Consider the following 21744-nt stretch of genomic DNA (forward strand, 5'->3'; position numbering starts at 1 on the left):
ATGGAGCATTTGTGGGAACAGTGTTCGATGCTGTGTGCTACCGGACAGCTAAATCTGGACATACCACTTGTGCATGTTGAGCCCAAGATGAAGTCTAAGGAAAGGGGGGCTGTGGCAGGAAGAGCTCAAGGAAGAGGACTTGGCCGTTTCACAGAGATAGGAGGGCCCTAGTGATAATGTCTCTCAAGGTTACTGTTGCAAAGTGTTAAGCAATTTGGGATTTTTTTTTGTACAGGTTTTGTTTGTTTGCCGGTTTTTAATAAACTTAAATGTGGGGCCAAAAAAAAAAAAAAGATAGGCTCTTTCCCAATTTCCTCGGTGGCCTGAGTGCACTCTCAACCCCGAGCAATCATACATGTACAAGTGCTGACTGTAGCAATGCAGAAAACAAGGTCATTAACTAAGTGCCTATAGATCTGTTAAAAACAACAGATAATCTTAATGTGATTATATTTGTGATCAGAGTTTGGGCGTGTTGTGGGTCAGCAAAGTCCGTAAGTAAGGTCCACAGTGCCCCTGAGTCTGTCAGGGTTCAGAGCTGAAGTGGCTGTGGACGCAAAAGTGAGGTGCCATACCAGCACAGCAGAGGACTCAGCCTCTCATGGAGAAGAAGCGCCCTAGTCTGAGACCTGGTGATATTTATTGTGAACTAGACAAATAAAAATGTTTGTGGGCTGGAGAGGTGGCTCAGCAGTTATGGCATTTGCCTGCAAAGCCAAAGGACTTAGGTTCAGTTCCTCAGGATAAGCCAGATGTACAACATGGCACATATGTCTGGAGTTTGTTTGCAGTGGTTGGAGGCCTTGCTATGCCTATTCTCTCTCACTCTCTCTTTCTCTGTATCTGCCTCTTTCCTTCTATCACTCTCTCGAATAAATAATTTTTTTAAAAAAGAAAAGCATTTTAGAAATATGTTTTTGCTTGTGAGGTAAAATCAAAAGCAGCTATATCTTAAGCATAGGATTTGTGCCCTAAGCAAAACAGAATGTCTGAGCTCAATCACTACTTTATATGTTCCTTATAATATAAAGTCTTTGGCATGGTGGCACACACCTTTAATCCTAGCACTTGGGAGGCAGAGGTAAGAGGCTCACTGTGTGTTCAAGGCCACCTGAGAGCACATAGTCACAAGTCAGCCTGGGCTAGAGTGACACTATCTTGAAAAACAAAAACAACAATAAAGTCTCAGAGAGTCATTCTGGGAAAAGTGAAGGAAGTTCAACACAAGAATGTACTTGGGCAGTGTTGCAGTCCGGTTCACATTGCTGGTAGAAATCACCCAACCAAGAGTAGCTTCTGGGAAAAAGAGGTTTATTTGGCTTACAGGCTCGAGGGGAAGCTCCACGATGGCAGGGGAAAACGATGGCATGAGCAGAGGGTGGACATCACCCCCTGGCCAACAGAAGATGGACCACAGCAACAGGAGGGTGTGCCAAACACTGGCATGGGGAAACTGGCTATAAAGCCCATAAGCCCGCCCCCAACAATACACTCCCTCCAGGAGGCATTAATTCCCAAATCTCCATCAGCTGGGAACCTAGCATTCAGAACACCTAAGTTTATGGGGGACACCTGAATCAAACCACCACAGGCAGTATGCCACCAAGCACATCCAACCATTCTCTTTGTTTCTTGAGAATTCTTTGGTCTTCTGATTCAACTTCCTTCTTGTTCTCAGTTAACTCCTTCATTTTTCCCTTTTGGTTTATCAAGATTTTGAAGCATAGTATTGAATACAGCTGAGTAATTGTTGGGTGCTGGAGGTTCTTTTCCAGACTGTACACAAACATATGAAAATAATAATTAACACAATTAATATACTTAGAGTAGACCCCCAAAAACAACATTTTAAATAACCAAAATGATTCAAATGAGAAACACTATCTGAAATGCTTTCTAATAATTGTGCTCTGGTAATCTCTTTAAGATGGTTCACAAGTGTTCTAATATGTTCTTGTAAATCAATGATTTCAGAACTTATATTTCTGTGACTCAATAAATGTTTACACAGTGTCCCAAGGAAACAGTAACATTCCAAGCTATAGGAGTAACACAAAACTGAGTTACATTCCAGTCGCATTCAAAGACACTTGTCTCTGTAAGCTAACTAAATGATCTCCAAGCATAATAACTGCTGATTCTAAGTCAGTGACTTCTGTAAGTAACATATCATGTAACATTGCAGAAATTTTTATGCCATTGTTCTATAAATTGAGCAGTTTGTATGCTTTGATGCAAGGAAATACCAACAGGTGCAGCCAGAGTTGTTATGGCAATAAGTCCAAGAATTATAGAAACTATAAGCCCAATAACTCTTTATATTCAGCATTTTATTTCATGCAACACAGATTCCAGGATCGTCATAGATGGAGATTCCTGCCAAGGTCTGGGCATCTGCACTGGCACCCATACTCCTACATGATCTCTCAATAAATAAATGCTTTCTGTGGAATAATTAAAATCTATACAAGAATTTAGACATGTATATAAAGCACAATTTGAACAAGTAACAGTAAAATTATTGTGGCTCCATTGAGTTGATCCTTTAAGAACGACACAGGGTAATTGAACACATGCAACAACATCATGAGAATTATTTCTAAGAAATGTCAATTGAGTGACATTAGTTGTATCATTTAGTCATAGATTTCCTTCCAGAACCACACTGTCATAGCTAAAAATAATTATTTCATTATAATATTTATTATTTTATTATTATTTATTTTTGGTTTTTCGAGGTAGGATTTCATTTCACTCTAGCCCAGGCTGACCTGGAATTCACTATGTAGTCTCATAGAGCTAGCAATCCTCCTACCTCTGCTTTCCAAGTACTGGGATTAAAGGTGTGCGCTACCTTGGCCTGCGGACAATATGTATTTAATGCTCAATTGTTACCTTATTTCCTTTAATGTTTCGAGTAATTCTTTGGCTATTTTTGTTGTTGTTGTTATTGTTGTTGTTTTTACTATTTATTTATTTGAGAGAGAGAGATACAGAGAGAGGAAGAGAGAGAATGCGTGCACCAGGGAACTCTAGCCACTGCAAATGAACTCCAGACACATGCACCACCTGTGTATCTGGTTTATGTGGGTCTTGGGGAATCGAACCTAGGTCCTTTGGCTTTGCAGGCAAGCACCTTCACTGTTAAGCCATCTCTCCAGCCACTTTCTTTGTTTTTTGGAGGTAGGGTCTTGCTCTAGCCCAGTCTGACCTGGAATTCACTACATAGTCTCAGGATGGCCCCGAACTCACAATGATCCTTCTATCTCTGCCTCAGGAGTACTAGGATTAAAGGCATGCACCACCACACCAGCAAAAGCTTCAAGTACTCCTAATGACAGCGCAACTGCTGCTTGTAGTTTGGATATAAAATCAACACTTTTTTCTCAGTGACCACTGGCCACTGGCAAAACGGGTGGGACTGCAGGACCTCTCGTGGCATGTCTTGGTTTATTCCATCTAGCTATGTGGTGGGCAATTTTTGTTTGTTTCTGTCCAGCCATTTAAAGGTTAAGTCCCTGTTGCCTGTATATAAGGCTGTGATTGCCTAGCCTTTGCTGCTGGTTTTTCTAGCCACTTATTTTGGTGACTTGTAATTTAAAAAAAAGAAAAAGCTGGGTGTGGTTGCACAAGCCTTTAATCTCAGCACTCAGGAGGCTAAGGTAGGAGGATTGGAGTGTCTCAATGAGTTCAAGGCCATCCTGGGACTACACAGTAAATTCCAGGTCAGCCTGGGCTAGAATGAGACTGTACCTTGGAAAACCAAAATGAGGAGGAGGAGGAGAAAAAGAAGGAGGAGAAGGAGAAAAAGAAGGAGGAGGAGGAGGAGAAGAAGGAGGAAGAGGAGGAGAAGAGGAAGAAGAAGGAAAGGAAGGAAGGAGAGAAGGAAGAAAAGGAAAGAACAAATGAAAAAAGCCTAGAAGCCACAGGTGGGGCAGTGGGCCAAGATGGCTCCTTTGCTCTCACACGGCCCAGTAAAGACAGGAGTTCCCTTTTGAAGGCAGGCTTGGGGCAGTGTAGGAAAAAAAGGACTCAATCATTCAATCTAGGGAGATGGCTTGAGTTAGGTGTGGGAGGGAGAGAACCAGTAAATTACAGCAGGCATACAGATCTGGGCTTTGTCTTTTGAGAAATGATAGTTAAGACCTTGAGAAGTATAACAACATGAGGCAGCTTTCTTATGAGGAACTGCATAGAAGGATATCATCTACATCTTATGTGACAGCTGGGATGGAGGCATCAAACTCATGGCAATCGTTCTACCTGACTCTTGAGTGCTGTGATTAAAGGCATGTGTCACCATGCCTGGCTTCATCTCCAGTCTCTAAAAACAAATATTTGACTTATTTGACACACAGAAAGATGCAAATAGAAAGGGCACACCAGGGCCTCCGGTCACTGCAAACAGACTCCAGATGCACACACTACTTTGTGCATCTGGCTTATGTGAGTACTGAGAAATCAAACCTGGGTCCTTAGGCTGCGCAGATAAGTGCCTTAATCACTAAGCCATCTCTCCAGCCCTCAAATCTTTTTTGTTGCTGTTGTTTATTTTTTAATACTTTATTTATTTGACAGAGAAAGAGGGAGAGAATGGGCACAGCAGGGCCTCCAGCCTCTGCAGGAACTCCAGATATGTGCACCCCTTTGTGCTTCCAGTTAACGTTGAGTCCTGGGGAATCGAACCTGGATCCTTTGGCTTTGCAGGCAAATGCTTTAACTACTAAGTCATCCCTCCAGCCCTGTTGTTGTATTTTTCTTAATTTTTTTTAATTTATTTGAGAGTGACAGACACAGAGAGAAAGACAGATAGAGAGAGAATGGGCGCGCCAGGGCCTCCAGCCTCTGCAAACGAACTCCAGACGTGTGCGCCCCCTTGTGCATCTGGCTAACGTGGGACCTGGGGAACCAAGCCTCGAACCAGGGTCCTTAGGCTCCACAGGCAAGTGCTTAACCGCTAAGCCATCTCTCCAGCCCCTGTTGTTGTATTTTTGAGATAGGGTCTTGCTCTAGCCCAGGCTGACCAGGACTGGGGGACAAACACATCATTGAGCATAGTTCTGACAATGGCTCCTTTAATTCAGACTCACCAGTTCATTGAATCTCGTCTATCAAGCAAGAAAATAACTGCATAGGCCTAAAGTGGACTATGTGAGGAAAAGGATGCTCATATTTATTTGCATGCTCATCCTTTGCCGGGAACTGAATGTACATGTCCCTGCACTACAGCAGTGCATTTTCAGATAAGTACCTTAAGAAAGAGTTTTAGGGAAGCAAAATGCTGGTTTACACAAGCTCCTGAACACCTAGGTAAGTCAAAACCCTTGCCAGGTGACTGGGTTATTTCTGTGCTGAACACTGGTGTATGCTCAAAAAATGCTGGCCACACCTACATGATAGCTGCACTGAGGAGCAGTGGCTGCTCTCAAGATGAGACTGGGGCCCTAGGTGGCTTTACTGGTGCATACGTTTAAAGTCCGGTGGGGTGGAGGATATAACTCATTGTTAGCGCACTTGCCTAACATGATCAGGGACCTATGCTCAATCCCCAACACTACACACAAAATAAAACTGGAACTCAATAAAACACATTAAGGTGAAGATGTAAATTCTAGGATCTCTGCCTCTAGGTGTATTTCATGAACTAGATTTCCTTATCATTGAAGCCACTTTGAGTAGCTGATCCCATGGGAAAATATTGGGAGGTTTTTTTGTTTTTGTTTTTGTGAGATAGGGTTTGTTATAATGTCCTGAATGGCCTCAGAATCAGGATACTGGGGCTAAGAAAATGGCTCAGTAGTTAAAGTGCTTACTTGCAAAGCCTGCCAGTCTAGGTTCAATTTTCCAGGGCCAATGTATAGCCAGATGCACTAAGTGGTACATGCATCTGGAGTGTGTTTCAATGGCAAGAGGCCTTGGTTTACCCATACTCTCTCAAATAAATGAGTTTTAAAAGTATTTTATTTTTACTTATTTGAGAAGAAAGAAGGAGGGAGACAGAGAGGAGATAATGTGCACACTAGGGGCTCCAACCACTGCAAATGAACTCCAGAAACATTGTGCATCTGGCTTATGTGGATCCTGGGGAATTGAACCAAGGTCCTTTGGCTTTAAAGGCAAATGCCTTAATTGTTAAGCCATTTCTCCAGCTCTGAGTGTCTGTTTTAATATTTTTACTTATTTATTTGGAAGACAGAAATTCAGATAGAGAGGGACAGAAAGAATGGGCATACCAGGGCTCCCATCCACTGCAAATGAACTCCAGATGCATGCATCACCTTGTGCATCTGGCTTATGTGGGTGCTGGGGAATTGAACCTGGGTCCTCTGGCTTTGCAGGCAAGTGCCTCAACACTAAGCCATCTCTCCAGCCCCAAATTAATAAGTTTTTAAAAACATTATTTAGTTGCAAGCAGAGAGGGTATGTGGGAGAGAGGGCAATGGGTGTGTTAGGCCAACCTGCCACTGCAAACAAATGCTACATGAATGCACTACTTTGTAAACCTGGCTTTACACAGGAACTGGAGAATCAAATCCAGGTTGTAAAGCTTTGCATACAAGCTCCTTTAACTGCTGAGCTTTCTCTCCAGCCCCAAGAAAACTTACTTTTTGTTTATTTATTTACTTATTTATTTGAGAGTGACAGAGAGAGAAAGAGGCAGAGAGACAGAGAAAGAGAAAGAGAAAGAATGGGCGCGCCAGGGCCTCCAGCCACTGCAAACGAACTCCAGACGCATGCGCCACCTTGTGCATCTGGCTAACATGGGTCCTGGGAAATTGAGCCTTGAACCAGGGTCCTTAGGCTTCACAGGCAAGCGCTTAACCACTAAGCCATCTCTCCAGCCCTACTTTTTTTTTGTTTGCTTTTTTCTTGTTGTTGTTGTTTTTGTTTTTCAAGGTAGGGTCTCACTGTAGCCCAGGCTGACCTGGAATCCACTCTGTAGTCTCAGCTTGGCCTCAAACTCATGGCAATCCTCCTACCTCTGCCTCCCATGTGCTGGGATTAAAGGTGTGCGCCACAGCACCTGGCTCAGGGGCTGGATATTAAAAAATAAAATAAATAAGTAAATAAAACCTGTCCTAGCTGGATGTGGTGTTACCTACCTATAATCCCAGCACTCAGAAGGCAGAAATAGGATTGCTGCAAGTTTGAGGTCAGCCTGAGACTACAGAGTAAATTCCAGGTCAGCTTGACCTGAAACGAGACCCTACCTAAAAAAAAAAAAAAAAAAAAAAAAACTGCCCTAAAGCAAGAGCTCACAGTGAGTCAGTGAGTACTGATGCTCTAAGTGTTGCAAACGTGCCCCATAAAAGCATGTGGCACCCTGGGCTTACTAGGCAGAAAATAGCTAGTCACCAGTATTTTTGTTATAATTTGGACATGAAAATTACTTACCAAAAGAGTTCTAATAATTTTTTAAATTATTTGCAAAAGATGAGAATAAATTATGAATGAATGGGCACACAAGGGGCTTCTGCTGCTGCAAAGGAACTCCAGACACATGCGGCACTTTCTGCTCTATGTGGGTACAGGGGAATCGAAACTGGGCAAACCCAAGCCAGCAGACTTTACAAGCAAGTGCCTCTAATCACTGACCCATTTTCATAGCCCCCAATAAATTTTTTCAAAATGTTTTATTTGACTGGAATGGGTATGCAGGGTGTCTAGCAACTGCAAACCGACTGCAGACACATGTGCCACCTTGATCATCCAGCTTTACATGGGTTCTGGTGACTAGGTCCTTTGGTATTGCCAGCAAGCACCTTAACTGCTAAGCCATCTCTCCAGCTTGCCAGTAACTTTAAAAAATATTTTATTTTTTTTTATTTGAGAGAGAGAGAGGCAGAGAGGAGGAGAGAGAGAATGGACATACCAGGGCCTCCAGCCACTGCAAACAAGCTATAGGAATGCACCACCTTGTACATCTGGCTTACATGGGTCCTGGGGAATCAAACCTCAGTCCTAGTCTTCACAGGCAAACTCCTTAACTGCTAAGCCATCTTTCCAGGCCCCCAATCATGATACTACAGGTTTGAGAGATGGCTTAGCAGTTAAAAGCTTGCTTGCTTGCAAAACTTGGTGGTCTGAGTTGATTACCCAGTACCCACTTTACCCAATATGCACAAACAGGCACATATGTCTGGAGTTCATCTGTAATGGCATAAGGCACTGGCACACCCATACTCCCTCTCTGTTGGGCTCTGAAAGGACCAGGCGTGAGGCCTAGTGAAACTTCCTGAGCCTAGCTAAAGTTTGGTGACCTGTCTCTGGCCAGCTAGGACTCAGCAAGACGCCTAATGGCTTCTGGCCTGCCACTTCCACATGTTAATTGTAATTACCATTTCAATAGTTAAAGTTTACTATTGGCCCTTACCTCTTCCCCCACCCTAAAATCCCTGCCTTTGTCCCCAACATGATATAGGCAACTGCTCAGAGTAATAAAGCGAGTTGTTTCTGCGAGTTCCTGCATTGAAAAGACTTCCGACTCTATAGTTTTTCTCCAGTGGCCAGGTTTCTGAATCATCTGTCGCTCATCATCCTTCTCAACTCCTGGAAAGGAACCAGCAGGCCTGGTTCTTCCCTCAGCACTACCTACCTGACCAGGAACGAGCCCCGCACCTCTCTCCTCTAAATATTTTTTAAGGGCTGGAGAAAGGCTTAGTGGTTAAGGCACTTGACTATGAACCCTAAGGACATGGGTTCAATTCCCCAGTAACCACTTAAGCCAGATGCACAAGATGGTGCAGGTGTCTGGAATTTGCAGTGGCTGGAGGCCCAGGTGCACCCATTCTCTATCTGCCTCTTTCTCCCTCAAAGAAATAAAAATTTTTTAGCAGGGCAGGTTGGTTCACACCTTTAATCCCATCACTGGGGAGACAGAGGTAGGAGGCTCACTGTGGGTTTGAGACCACCCTGAGACTACATAGTGAATTCTAGGTCAGCCTGGGCTAGAGTGAGATCCTACCTCAAAAAACAAACAAAAAAATTTCTTTTAAAGCCAAGATACTCTTAGCTGGGTGTGGTGACCCATGCCTTTATCAGAAGGCAGAGGTAGGAGGATCACCCTAAGTTTGAGGGCAGTTTGGGCTACAGAGGGAGCTCCAGGTAAGATTGGTCTAGAATGAGACACTGCCTCAAAAAAATCAAACAAGCGCTTGATGGTTCAGTGGTTAAGGTGCTTACTTACAAAGGGTAATAACCTGGATTTGATTCCCTAGTACTTACATAAAGCCACATATGCACAAGGTGGTGAATGCATCTAGAGTTCATTCACAATGGCTTCCCTCATGCATCCATTCTGTTTCTCTTTCTTTGCTTACCAATAAGAAAATAAAATATCTCAACCCCCACCCCCAAAAATCAAAGCCAGGCATGGTGACACGCAACCCCCAGCACTCAGAAGGCAGAGGAAGGAGGATCACCATGAATGAGTTCAAGGCCACCATAAGAGTAAACCAGTAGCAGGTCAGCCTGGTCTAGCATGAGACCCTACCTGGGGAAAAAAAAAAGAAATCAAGCAAATCAATCCATGATACCTGGACTGGTTGGCTTCATTTAACTTGTCTGGCAAGGCTCACAGGGCCTTCCTAAAGCCTGGTCCTTAACTGTAAGGCACTGAATTCTATTTTCCGAGCTCAAATTACAGGTTATACCCAGAGTGTGAGGGACACACTTTATGTAAAGGTTAAATGTCAGATATCTCAGCAAACAACCATACATTTTTATTTATTTGAGAGACAGAGAGGCAGAAACAGAGCGAATGGGCACACCAGGACCTCCAGCCATTGCAAACAAACTCTAAATGCATGTGCTACCTTGCACATCTGGCTTACATGGGTCCTGGGAAACTGAACCTGAGTCCTTAGGCTTTGCAGGCAAATGTCTTAACCACTAAGTCACCACTCCAGCCATAATCAAACATTTTTGCATGAAGTAGGTTATTATTATTATTATTATTATTTTTTGAGGTAGGGTCTCACTCTAGCCCCGGCTGACCTGGAATTCATTATGTAGTTTCAGGGTGGCCTCAAACTCATGGCGATCCTCCCACCTCTGCCTCCCGAGTACTAGGATTAAAGGTGTGCGCCACCACGGCCGGCTTTAGGGTATTGTGAGAAAAACTTTGAATCTTTCCCAGAAGTTCAAGTTCCTGTCAGTATAAATGATTTCAAATAAAATAAGTTAAGGCTGCAGGTCTATTCACATTTATATGCTTCTATAGGTGTATGGTTTATCCCATATGAATCTTCTGGTGTTGAGTAAGTCTTGAGCTCCTATTAAAAGCTTTGCCACAAGCAGTACATTTGTAAGGCTTCTCTCCCGTGTGAATTCTCTGGTGTATAATCAGATGTGAACGCCACCTGAATATCTTATCACAGTCATCACACTGGTGCAATTTCTTTACAGTGCAGACTTTTTTACTCACAAAAGTGGAACCTTCAAGGGTGTTCCCAAATTCATGGTACCACTGGGCTCTGGTGTGTATCCTCTGGTGTTCAATAAGATAGGAGCTTCTGCTGAAGGCTTTGCCACATTCACTACATTCATAGGGCTTCACTCCAGCATGAATAATCTGGTGTTGGAAAAGGGTTGAGTTTTGACTGAAGGCTTTCCCACACTCATTACACTTATAGGGTCTCTCCCCAGTGTGAACCCTCTGGTGAATGGTGAGTTGTGTGCTCATACTGAAGGCTTTTCCACATTGGAGACATTCATATGGTTTCTCTCCCTTATGGATTCTCTGGTGGTAAATGAGGCTCGAACTCTGGCTGAAGGCCTTCCCACAGTCTTTGCACACATATGGCTTCTCTCCTGTGTGGATTCTCTGGTGCTGAATAAGGTGTGAGCCCTGGACAAAGCCCTTCCCACACTCATCACATTTAAATGGTTTTTCTCCGGTATGAGTTCTCTGATGGCGAATCAGCCGTGAGCTACAACCAAAGGCTTTTGTGCACTTGTTACACTTATAAGGTTTTTCTCCAGTGTGAATTAGCTGGTGCTGACTCAGACGAGAGATCCACCTGAATACTTTCCCACACTCCTCACACTTAAAAGGCTTTTCCACAGTGTGACTTCTCTGATGGGCAATAAGGCTTGGACTCTCTAAAGCTCTTGGGACTTGAGATTTCACCCCAATGTGGATCCTCTGGTGCTGAGCTAGAGTTGAGCTCTGGCTGAAGGCCTTGCCACACTCTAGGCATGTGTAGGGTCTCTCTCCAGTGTGAGTTCTCTGGTGTCGGACAAGTTGTGATTGCTGGCTGAAGGCTTTCCCACAGTCTTGACAACTGTAAGGCCTCTCTCCAGTGTGGATCCTTTGATGATGGATGAGGCTTGAGCTCTGACCAAAGCTTTTTCCACATTCCTCACACCGATAGGGCTTTTCTCCAGTATGAATTCTTTGATGCTGAATAAGTTTTGAACTCAGACGGAAGGTTTTCCCACACTCAACACACTTAAATGGTTTCTCTCCAGTGTGGATTCTCTGATGCTGATTGAGTTGTGAACACAGCCTGAAGACTTTCCCACACTCCCCACACTGATAGGGCGTTTCTCCATGGCAGTTACTGGGGTATTTCCCCAGCAAGCACTCAGATATTGTTTTACATTCTTGACTACTGTTCAGTTTCTCCTGTAAATTTATTTCCTGGTATGAAGCCAGGTCTAAACTTGATATGAATGCTCTGCTACATGCATTACAGTTCTGTGATGTCCCTTCCACACTGTCTCTCTGATATTTATCAGGCTGGCAACCTATGACAGCGGCCCCTAGCTCCTTACATTCTTTTACAGTGCGCTTGGTAAAGTTCTGGAGATTTAATGTCCCATTATTCAAATGTTGCTCCTGGAAGAGGCAGCCCCACACTCTCAGCCCAGGGCTAACTGGACAATTCTCTGACCAGATGTCAGAATCCAAAGTGTCTACATTGCCAGAGCCCTGCCTTTTGAGAATGTCCATGTCCTCATAGGTTTGCTTGTAGTCAGTCCCAATGACAGAATCTGAAATAAACACAAAATTAAAATGCTCCCTGAGGGCTGGAGAGATGGCTTAGCGGTTAAGCGCTTGCCTGTGAAGCCTAAGGACCCCGGTTCGAGGCTCGGTTCCCCAGGTCCCACGTTAGCCAGATGCACAAGGGGGCGCACGCGTCTGGAGTTCGTTTGCAGAGGCTGGAAACCCTGGCGTGCCCATTCTCTCTCTCTCTCCCTCTATCTGTCTTTCTCTCTGTGTCTGTCGCTCTCAAATAAATAAATAATTTTAAAAAAAAAAAGCTCCCTGAATTAAGAGAAAGGTCAAAAACTATAAGGGTGAGGGAGTGTTGGCACTGTAACACATCCCAAGTGAAAATGTGTGGTGACAACGACCCAGCAAAATTCTCACTTTGGTTCATTCATTCCAACAGTGAAGATATGTGTACAAAGCAGGTGTTGAGAGCTGCATGTACTAAGAAGGGTCCATGAGAAGAGAGGTTCACTACACAGGGCACCATGGTAGGAATATCCTCAAGGAAGCAAAATGAAACAGGACAGGAAAAACCTGCAAACAGGATGTCAGCCCATGATTTAGCAAAGGTCAGAGCACCCCAGCATCCCAGGGAGCCTATGAGAACAGAAGGGAGTCTGACCTGGGGATGGAGAGGGATGAGAGCAACTACAGCTAAAGAATAGCTAGGAGCTGGGTATAGTAGCACACACCTTTAATCCCAGCACTTGGAAGGCAGAGGTAGGAGGACTGCTGTGAACTCGGGGCCACCCTAAGTCTACATAGTGAGTTGCAGGTCAGCCTGGGCAAGATCAAGACCCTACCTTGATAAAACCAAAATAGCCAGGGACCTTATGGGGGGAGGGGTGTAGAGGAAGGCTGAGAACTCTGGCTGTCTCCTGAGATAGGCATCTCTAAGTTAAGTGCCAACTGCACATGACCTGCCTTGTTAGGTCACTGGCTAAGTGGCCATACTTACTTGTTCCTTGGGGTGAGTTTAGGCAAGGGTCTAAGCACCCAGAAACTCCAGGAGGTCTGCATAACCATTTTCCTTCTGGATTCTCCAAATCAAAGAAAGCAAGCTTCCCACTCTAAAACCCCAGAGGTCAGCCTTTTCCATGACAGAACACAGTTAAATTGGCAGCTATTTTGTGTCCTTGCTTTTTCTCTGTACCTCAGTCTTTCTGGAGGTAACCCCACATATATTTGTGCTTCTTTCTAGGGCTGCCTCTGCTTGGTGCTGCTTCACAGCACCCCAGCCTAGTCACCAGAACTCACCCCAACTTCCCACTGCCTCAACATCTTATCTGTAGCTTCTTCTTACCAGATCTTCTCTGTGAGAGGGGCTGCACCTCACCTGTCTGTGAAGTCCACGGTGCCTCTGTCCTCTCTGCTCCCTGCACGTCAAGAACCCAGGGCTCTTGTCCTTGCTCAAGCCGAGAAATCAACTCAGGCTTGAAGACCAGGAATCCTGCTGTGTGTGTGGCAGAAAAAGAATGCTGAGAAGATGGCCAGAGCTCAGCCTATGGTATCCAGGCATGAAGAACAGGGGCTACCAGACATAGGCAGACAGTGTGAAGTTTGGGGGAAATGAATATCTGGACTGGACACCCATAATCTTTAGAAAAATTGTAAACAAAAAGTCTACAAAGAACACACTGCCTCTATTTGGGATAGAGACAGAGAAGAGCTCAAGCTAAAGTCAGCAACACATTCAGTAGAAGTAGTTCAGAGGATAGGGATACTCCAAGTGGTAGGAGTGGTTAAGAAACAATACAAAAAATTAGTAATGAAATAAATAAATGAAGTCAGGCATGGCAGAGCACACCTTTAATCCCAGCACTGAGGAGGCTGAGCTGGAGAATCACCATGAATTCAAGGCCCACCTGGAGATACAGATTTATTTCCAGGTCAGCCTGAGCTGGACTGAAATTATATCTCAACCCTGGCCCCCACAAAAAAAAAAAAAAAAAAAGTTAGCAAAACCAAAGGGAAGTTCTTCAAAAAGATGAAAATAACCCACATCTTTATCAAAACTCAACAAGAGCCAGACACAATGGCTCGCACCTGTAACTGCAGCACTCGGGGGCTGACACAGAAGAATCACTATGAGTTCAAGGCAAGACTGGGCTATAGAGCAAGTTTCAGGTTAACTTGAACTAGAGTGAGACCCTGCCTTAAAAAGAAGCAAACAACTGTTGTTTTCCCACCAGGAATAGATGGTAAAACCCTATTACTAAAGACTCCACATACTTGGGCTGCAAGGTCACTGAGAAATCCTGCTGGAGCTGAGCTGAAAACTTCCTCCCTATAGATCAGCTGACAGAAAGCTGGAAAAAGCTACACTGCATGCAGTTGCATAGGACAGAGAGAAATCACCAGTGAGGATAAACAGTGGATACTACAAGCCTTAAGTTTGGCCACCCAGGCCAAATGAGCCATTGGGTACAATAGTGGCATGTCTGTTATGAGGGAAACCAACCACTGTCTAATGGGACTTGAGGCCTGCTCCAAGGGAGAGAATACATGCCTGATCCTCAAAATCTATAACATGGGCAGTCATGAGCCCTACAAGTGTAATGTCTGCTGGTGTCTGGCTAAATGTATATACTATGCTCACCAAACTGTCCAGTAAACACTCTTTTAATGTTCATACCCATATATTAATGCCACTCTCACTTTTGGTTAGAGTAGCTTCTCTTTTCAGATGGTGGTGACCATGGGATGACTCAGAAGGCACCATAGTACTGAGAATAAAGGAGTGCTCAACACTGAAACATCCTTATCACACCTTCCAAGGCTCAGGGCGAAGAGGTGATGAAAAGAATGTAAGAGCCAAAGGAAGGGTAGGACTCCTTACAACGTGCTCCTCTAGACACAAAATAGCCTGTATATTAACCATGACCTCACAGTGCCTGGCACTACCTACACAAGACCATCATAATAAAAGGAAAAGATGATGACATCAAAATAAATGAGAGCTTGATTGGGGGGGGATATGATGGGGAGTGGAGTTGCAAAAGGGGAAAGTGGGGAGAGGGAGGGAGTTATCATGGTTTATTGTCTAGAATTAAGGAAGTTGTCAATAAAAAAGAGAAAAGCCAGGCATGGTGGTACATGCCTTTAATCCCAGCACTCAGGAGGCTGAGATAGGAGGATTGCCGAGAATTCTAGGTCAGCCTGGACTAGAGTAAAATCCTACCTCGAAAAACCAAAAAGAAAAAAAGAGAAAGTGAGAGAGAGAAAGTGTGTGCCAGGGCCTCTAGCCACTGAAAATGAACTCGACGCATGCACCACCTTATGCATCTGGCTTTATGTGGGTATGGGGGAATCAAACCTGGGTCCTTAGGCTTTGCAGGCAGGCACCTTAGCTGCTAAGCCATCTCTCTGGACCCCTACAATCTTTCTCTTATTTTTTTCGGTTTTTTTAAGGTAGTGTCTTACTCTAGCTCAGGCTGATCTGGAATTCACTATGTAGTCTCAGAGTAGCCTTGAACTCACAGTGACCCTCCTACCTCTGCCTCCTGAATGCTGGGATGAAGGGCATGTACCACCACGCCCAGCCCCTACAATTTGTAAAAAGTCTCTTCTCAGTACTTCAATAAAAGCTATCCTTGGGCAGAGGAAATGGCTCAGCAGGTAAAGGTGCTTGCTTGCAGAGCCTATTGGCCTAGGTTTGGCCAGGGTTCAAACCTACAGTACCCATGTAAAAGCCAGATACACAGAGTGTTGCATACATGTTGAGTGCATTTGCAGTGCAGTGGCAAGAGGCCCTAGCATACCCATTCTCTCTCTCTCTCTGTCTTCTCAAATAAATAATGTTTTAAAAAAAGAAGCAAACAAAACTTACCAATGTCAACATAGTGAGATGTTGGCCAAAGATAAATAAGAGGAAACAACTAGAAACACAACAGGGATTAAAAGTATTTACTAAAAAGACTGAAATCAGAATAGACTGATTTGTCTAAAAACTAGAAAAATGACATAATTAGCAAAAGCAGAAACACAGAAGCTGAGTAGATCATGAAACATTAAGGAAATGCAAGTGAGTCCATGGTGCTCCTTCCCCAAAGGCCAAGACCAGATTATTGCACAGGAAAGTTCTACTACAAGCTTGATGGTTTCATTAACTCTACCTCTATAAATCCTCCAAAAGGATAGTAAGATCTAGGGCAGTAGCTCAGTGGTATGATCTTGCATATCATAATGCTAGGTCCTGAGTTCTATTCCCCAATTCCAAAAAATGAGTAAAAATAAAAATGTGACCAAAGACTTAAAAAACACCAGGTGGAAACTTCTCATTGGAGACTATAATCTTGGCTTCCATAGGATTCTGACTCGCTTCTCAGTTCCAGTTATGAGTTCCGTTCCACTGAGCATATCTCTTAACCAATCTGAAAGCCACTGGTTTCCCTCCAAGGTGGAGTACCACCACTACACAGGTGTGCACCCCCTGCTGGCTCATAGTGTTGTTGGCCATTTTCTGCAGCGCTCAGGAGGCAGAAGTAGGAGGATTGCTGTGAGTTCAAGGCCACTCTGAGACAACATAGTAAATTCCAGGTCAGCCTGAGCTAAAGTGGGACCCTACCTTGGGGGGAAAAAAAGATGATGTATAAATATAATAATGTGTTGTGTAAGATCTTGGGTTTGGTGAAATGTAATACAATATATACCAAACACTTTGAAATCAATATGGTATTGCAATGCTATTAGACAGTAGGCAAAGCGGCTGCACAGGTACATTACTTCAGACCAGACAAGGATAATGGCCCAGAGAGATGTTAACAGATATTAACAGAATGCCCAAACTTAGTAAAAACCAGAGAACTGGGACTGGGAAGATGGCTTAGCAGTTAAAGGCACTTACTTGCAAAGCCTGTCAGGCCAGGTTCTATTCCCACCCATGTAAACCAGACAAAAAAAATGACATAAATATCTGGTGCTTGCTTGCAGTAGAAGAGGCCACACATAGCACATTCACACACACAGTTGCAAACAAATATTTTTATTTTATTTATTTGCGATAGAAAGAAGCAGAGAATGGATGTACCAGGGCCTCTAGCCACTGCAAATGAACTCCAGAATTATGTATCACCCTGTGCATCTGGCTTTATGTGGATACTGGAGAATCGAATCCACAAACACCTTAATTGCTGAGCCATCTCTCCACTATGAAGTCTCAGGCTGGCCTCAGACTCACTGTTATCCTCCTATTTCTGCTTCCCAAGTGCTGGGATTAAAGACATGCACCACCATGCATGGCTTAAATAAATAATTTTTAAAAGCTAAGAGAAGTAGGCTGGGCATGGTGGTACATGCCTTTTATCCTAGCACTCAGGAGGCCAAGGTAGGAGGATTGCTGAGTTTGAGGCCAGCCTGAGACTACATAGTGAATTACAGGTCAACCTGGGATAGTAAGACCCTAACTCAAAAAATAAAAAAAAAAATAAGCTGGGCATGGTGGTGCCCAGTACTAGGGAGGCTGAGATTGGAGGATCACCATGAGTGCGAGGCCACCCTGAGACTACATACTGAATTCCAGGTCAGCCTGCGCTATATTAAGACCCTACCTCAGGGAGAAAAAAAAAAAAATCAGAGAAGCAAACAAATCAAACCACAAGCTCTTGCTGCATATTGCTGTCCTTTTCGTAGTGCTAGAGTTCAAACCAAAAATGCTAAAAGAGCACTGACCACTGACCTGTACTCCAGTCCTTGCTGTACAATTTGAATGGCAAAATATCATAAAACTGGACTTTGACAGATTGGCTAGGATAAAGAGTTGTAGCCTGAACCAGCACTATGAAACACCTAGCCAATTAACCATACACCCACCTACCTTGCTTAGGGTCCACTAGCTCAGGAACTCTCTAAGGGCTCAGGATGCTTTCATACTGTGGGTCCATAGATGACATGGAGCCAACACTGAAGAAGGCTCAGTAACAGGCGAAATGCATAACAAGCTAAAAGTTAGACACAGCACAGCATGGTGGTGCACAACTTTAATTCCAGCTTCAGGGAGGCTGAGGTAGGAGATAGCCAGCCTGGGACTATAGAATAAGTTTCAGGTCAGACCCTGTCTCAAAAAAAAGGGGGGGAGGAGTTAAAGGAAGGAGGGAAGGAAGAAAAGAGAGAAGGAAGGAGGAAAGGAAGGAAGGAAGGAGGGAGGGAGGGAGGGAGGGAAGAAAAAAAGAAGAGAGGGAGAGAGGAAAGAACTGACAAGTGACATTGGAGTGTTCAATACTAAGACATCTCTGTCAAACCCTGCAAGGCTCAGGGACCATTACAGAAGTGCCAGAAAGAATGTGAGAAAGGAAGGAGAGAACTGTTTTTAATGCTGTCTTCCAGACACAAAGTGGCCTTGATATTCATGACTTCACATTGATTGACACTACCTACATTAGACCTGAATAATAGGAGGAAAAAAACATGATAGCATTAAAACAGAAGAGAGAATAGTTGGAAAAAAGAAAGTATTTCAGTGGAGGGAGGATTTCAGAGGGAAAAAATGGGGAATGGTGGGAGGGGATTAGGATCATGGCACATATACATATATGGAATGGTCAATAAAAAGGTTTTTGTTTTGTTTTGTTTTCCAAGGTAGGGTCTCACTCTAGACCAAGCTGACCTGGAATTCACTATGTAGTCTCTGGGTGGCCTCGAACTCACAGTGTTTTAAAAAGAGAGAGATTCAGACACATACTCTTCCACAAAAACATAAATGTGTATGCTGGAACAGCTGTATGTGGGGATAGGGGTTAATGGAAGAAAACTAATGGAAGAACAGAAGGAAAAAAGGTGACAATAAGTCTGTCTTCGCTCTCTCTCTCTCTCTCTCTCTCTCTCTCTGCTAGTTCAAGATTGGGGCCTATTTCTCACAAGTTTAGGGGGGAAAAAAAGGAGGTTTTACTAGCTCTCAAAAGTCCACCAACCAAGTGGAAGGTACATCAGAAGATATGTGAAAAGCCTGGAGCTAGCCAGCACACAGGGATTCAAGGCCCATTTTACTATAAGGGCCTGAAGTGGTCATCAGCCTCCACATATCCAGCCTCTGACAGAGGCCTGGCAGGGTGGGTGCTGACTAATAATACAAGGGAAGGGGTCACAATGTGCAGCCTCACCTAGTCCAGCCACACTGCTGTGGTTCTCCAGCATCACCTCCCTGTAGAGGGCCCTCTGGTTAGAGTCCAGACATTGCCACTCCTCTCGAGAGAAGTGCACAGCCACGTCTCCAAAAGTCACCACCTCCTGAAAAAACACACAGCAGCACCCTGGGGCCCTTGAGTGCCAGCACTGCCTAGTATTTCTAAGGCAGCCACAGGATTGAGTAAGAGTTACCTGGTTATTTTTGGCTCTAAATGTTAGGGAAAGACTTTTAGGGGGAAAGGATGGACCCAGTCCATGACAACATTATAACCCTCCCCACTCATGAGCCACAGCTGGGCCCTGGTCTGAGTAGAGGTTTCCTTACTGCCTTAGAGGCTGACCCTGGCAATGCCACAGTGCAGACTAAAGCTGGGTCTGAGTTCAGGCCCAGTGGAAAAAGTAGATTCCCAAAGTAGGAAGTAGAGAGTTCACAGGACAAGTGAGAGAACAAAGGCAGCTAGGCTTCCTACCATGAGGTTTCGTGGTAGGCATCCACTTGTATTGGCTCAGATACCTGTGGGAAATTATGAAACGGTCAGAAGTCTGTGTGCAGGAAGTACCCCAGTAAGATAATCAAAGAGGCTCTGCATTCCTTGATTCTTTACCTCCAACCCCAGATATTCAGTAGCAAAGACATGGGGCAGAGCCAACACAGCCCTGGCACTTAAGTATTAGTCCCTTGAAGCCTTGTTCCTCTTTGAATGGGGAAATAAATCACTCCACAAACATATCAGGAATGGCTGCCAACAATGAGGCAGCCGTGAAATGCACAAGAATCCTGCTTTCATGGGGCACCTAATGGAGGGAAGAGATAACTACACAAATACAAAATCATAACCATGATAGTGCTGAAATACAGGGAACTATGAAAAAGCTTAAACTATAAACTCTGGTTGGGTGTAAGGAGTCTCTCCTCCCAGTGACTCAGGCCAAGGTGACAGTGGTAAGGAAAGCACTTCAGGTAGTTGAGAGCGCCAGTGTGTGGCCCACAAGCAGCAAGGGAAGCAGGGAGTGACTGGAGGCTGAGGTAGGCAGGAACCAAAAGAAAGAACTGCAAGAGACAAGTCCTGCTCCAGAGTATGTAAACTCCAGGGCAGGCCACGGCTGGCCCAAGTCACAGGGATGGCACCAATCCTAGGATGTCATCTAATGTCTCATGCACCTCAGTTGAACCAAGGCCCTCCCACCCCTGTGGTTAGAATGGCTGAAAGCCAGCTTATTGTGGATCTGTTAGCTCGCGTAGCCCAAGGCCATTATTAGAAGTAGACAGACCAAAGCAGCAGCGATCAGACGCCGCATGGACGCAAATGCTGCAGCCAATGGGGAATGCAGAGGCCCAGACAGAGAAGGGGAGGCCCTAGCGGTGGCCAAAGTTCATCAGACAACCAACCCCACCTAAGGCTCCGCCCTTTCCGCCAGTCACCTATTCTAGGCCTTCCAGGGACAGAAGCGACAGGGCAAAGACGGCTCCGAGGAGGCGACCACGCGGGAACGCGACCCAGGGAGACACCGAGAGGCCCAGGCATGGAGCGAAGGCCCGGCTGAGGCTTGCCTTACGCAGGCCCAGCACCAGAGCACGCGGGCGGCCTGGGAGGAGGGGCCGCTACTGGGCTCCCGCCGCGCGCCGCCGCTAAGTGGGCGAGGCCGCTGCAGACCGTGTCGACCGCAGGCGTTCAGCCGTCCCCAGCGGCCCAGGCCTTCCGCGCTTCCCCGGGGAGGGGCGGGCGAGAGGCCGAGACCCGCCGGAGTGAGGATCGCCGCGCCGACTCACCCTCCCCGGGGCCTGGGAGATGACCGGAAGCGGGCAGCGGCCGCCCGCCCCGCCCCGCCCCGCCCCGCCGAGCACACTTCCGGCAGCTCGGCGGGCGGGGCCAGGCCCTGGGAGCGGGGCGCGCTCCCGGAAGGGGCGGGCTCTGGGGCGGGGCCTCTGCTGGCGGAGCCAATCTCGAGCCTGGGCTCCCCCAGCGAGCCGGCGCGCTCCAGGCTCCAGGCTCCAGGCTCCAGGCTTGGGCCCTGGCTCCCGGCACCGACCTGCTAGTGGATAGCTGTTGCTCAGAAGACAGAGCTGGTGGGCACGCCGGAGCTTGCGACCTGGGGGAATGGCCCTGGTGCGAATAGCCCACCCAACCAGAGCCTACAGCAGCTCTCTAGCATCTCAGAATGCACCTCTGTAGTTGAGGTGAGACTATAACAAGGGCAGGTGGGAACAGCAAAGGAACAAGTTGGGTTCGGTGATTTAGAGAACATCAGTTACGGAACGGTTCTGGCGGGTGTGGTAGCACTTGCTTTTAATCCCAGTACTCAGTAAGCTGAGACAGGAGGATCGCCAGGAATTCAGGGCCAGCCCGGGACTACAGAGTGAGTTCGAGATCATTCTGGGCTAGAGTGAGGCTCTGCCTCAAAAACCAAAACAAACCCAACAAGCTCTGGGTTCGGTAAGACTGGCTCAAGAAAGGGCAGGAAAGTGAAGGGGCAGGATGCCCAAGCAATGTAGGCCAGTGCACCTTGCCAGAGGCAAGCCCGTGGAGCACTGCATGGGCGCATACACATACATGCATACGACACACACACACACACACACACACACACACACACACAAAAGAAATTAGAGCTGGGCATGGGGG

General features: G+C 45.6%; 1 protein-coding gene across 18 annotated transcripts; it reads right to left on the reverse strand.

Moving 5' to 3' along the window:
* Window positions 1–1473: 1473 nt before the first annotated feature.
* Window positions 1474–20936, reverse strand: Znf7 (zinc finger protein 7). Of its 18 annotated transcripts, XR_006635762.1 has the most exons (6): window positions 20544–20660; window positions 19591–19634; window positions 19096–19222; window positions 13335–13451; window positions 9997–11997; window positions 1474–1776 (listed from the first exon to the last, which is right to left on the reverse strand). XR_006635762.1 is itself a non-coding variant. In XM_045143735.1 (5 exons), the coding sequence occupies exons 2-5, from the start codon at window positions 19591–19593 to the stop codon at window positions 10232–10234; spliced, it is 2013 nt and encodes a 670-aa protein (XP_044999670.1). In that variant the 5' UTR covers window positions 19594–19634; window positions 20892–20936; the 3' UTR covers window positions 9826–10231. The 18 variants fall into 18 exon arrangements, 17 of the variants coding, with proteins under 17 accessions (XP_044999670.1, XP_044999673.1, XP_044999669.1 ...); XM_045143735.1 differs by lacking the exons at window positions 1474–1776; window positions 20544–20660 and adding an exon at window positions 20892–20936 and having other exon boundaries at window positions 9826–11997; XM_045143738.1 differs by lacking the exon at window positions 1474–1776 and having other exon boundaries at window positions 9826–11997; window positions 13335–13448.
* Window positions 20937–21744: the final 808 nt, after the last annotated feature.

The sequence above is a fragment of the Jaculus jaculus genome, chromosome 2 (genome assembly GCF_020740685.1).
Source record: "Jaculus jaculus isolate mJacJac1 chromosome 2, mJacJac1.mat.Y.cur, whole genome shotgun sequence".
In the NCBI taxonomy this organism is placed as follows: domain Eukaryota; kingdom Metazoa; phylum Chordata; class Mammalia; order Rodentia; family Dipodidae; genus Jaculus; species Jaculus jaculus.

Coding starts and splice junctions, on each gene's coding strand:
- Znf7 (XM_045143735.1), bottom strand. Junction 13,452..19,095: donor CAGCAGTGTGGCTGGACTAG/GTGAGGCTGCAC, acceptor CCACACACACAG/CAGGATTCCTGGTCTTCAAG. Junction 11,998..13,334: donor ACCGTGGACTTCACAGACAG/GTGAGGTGCAGC, acceptor TGTTTATTTCAG/ATTCTGTCATTGGGACTGAC.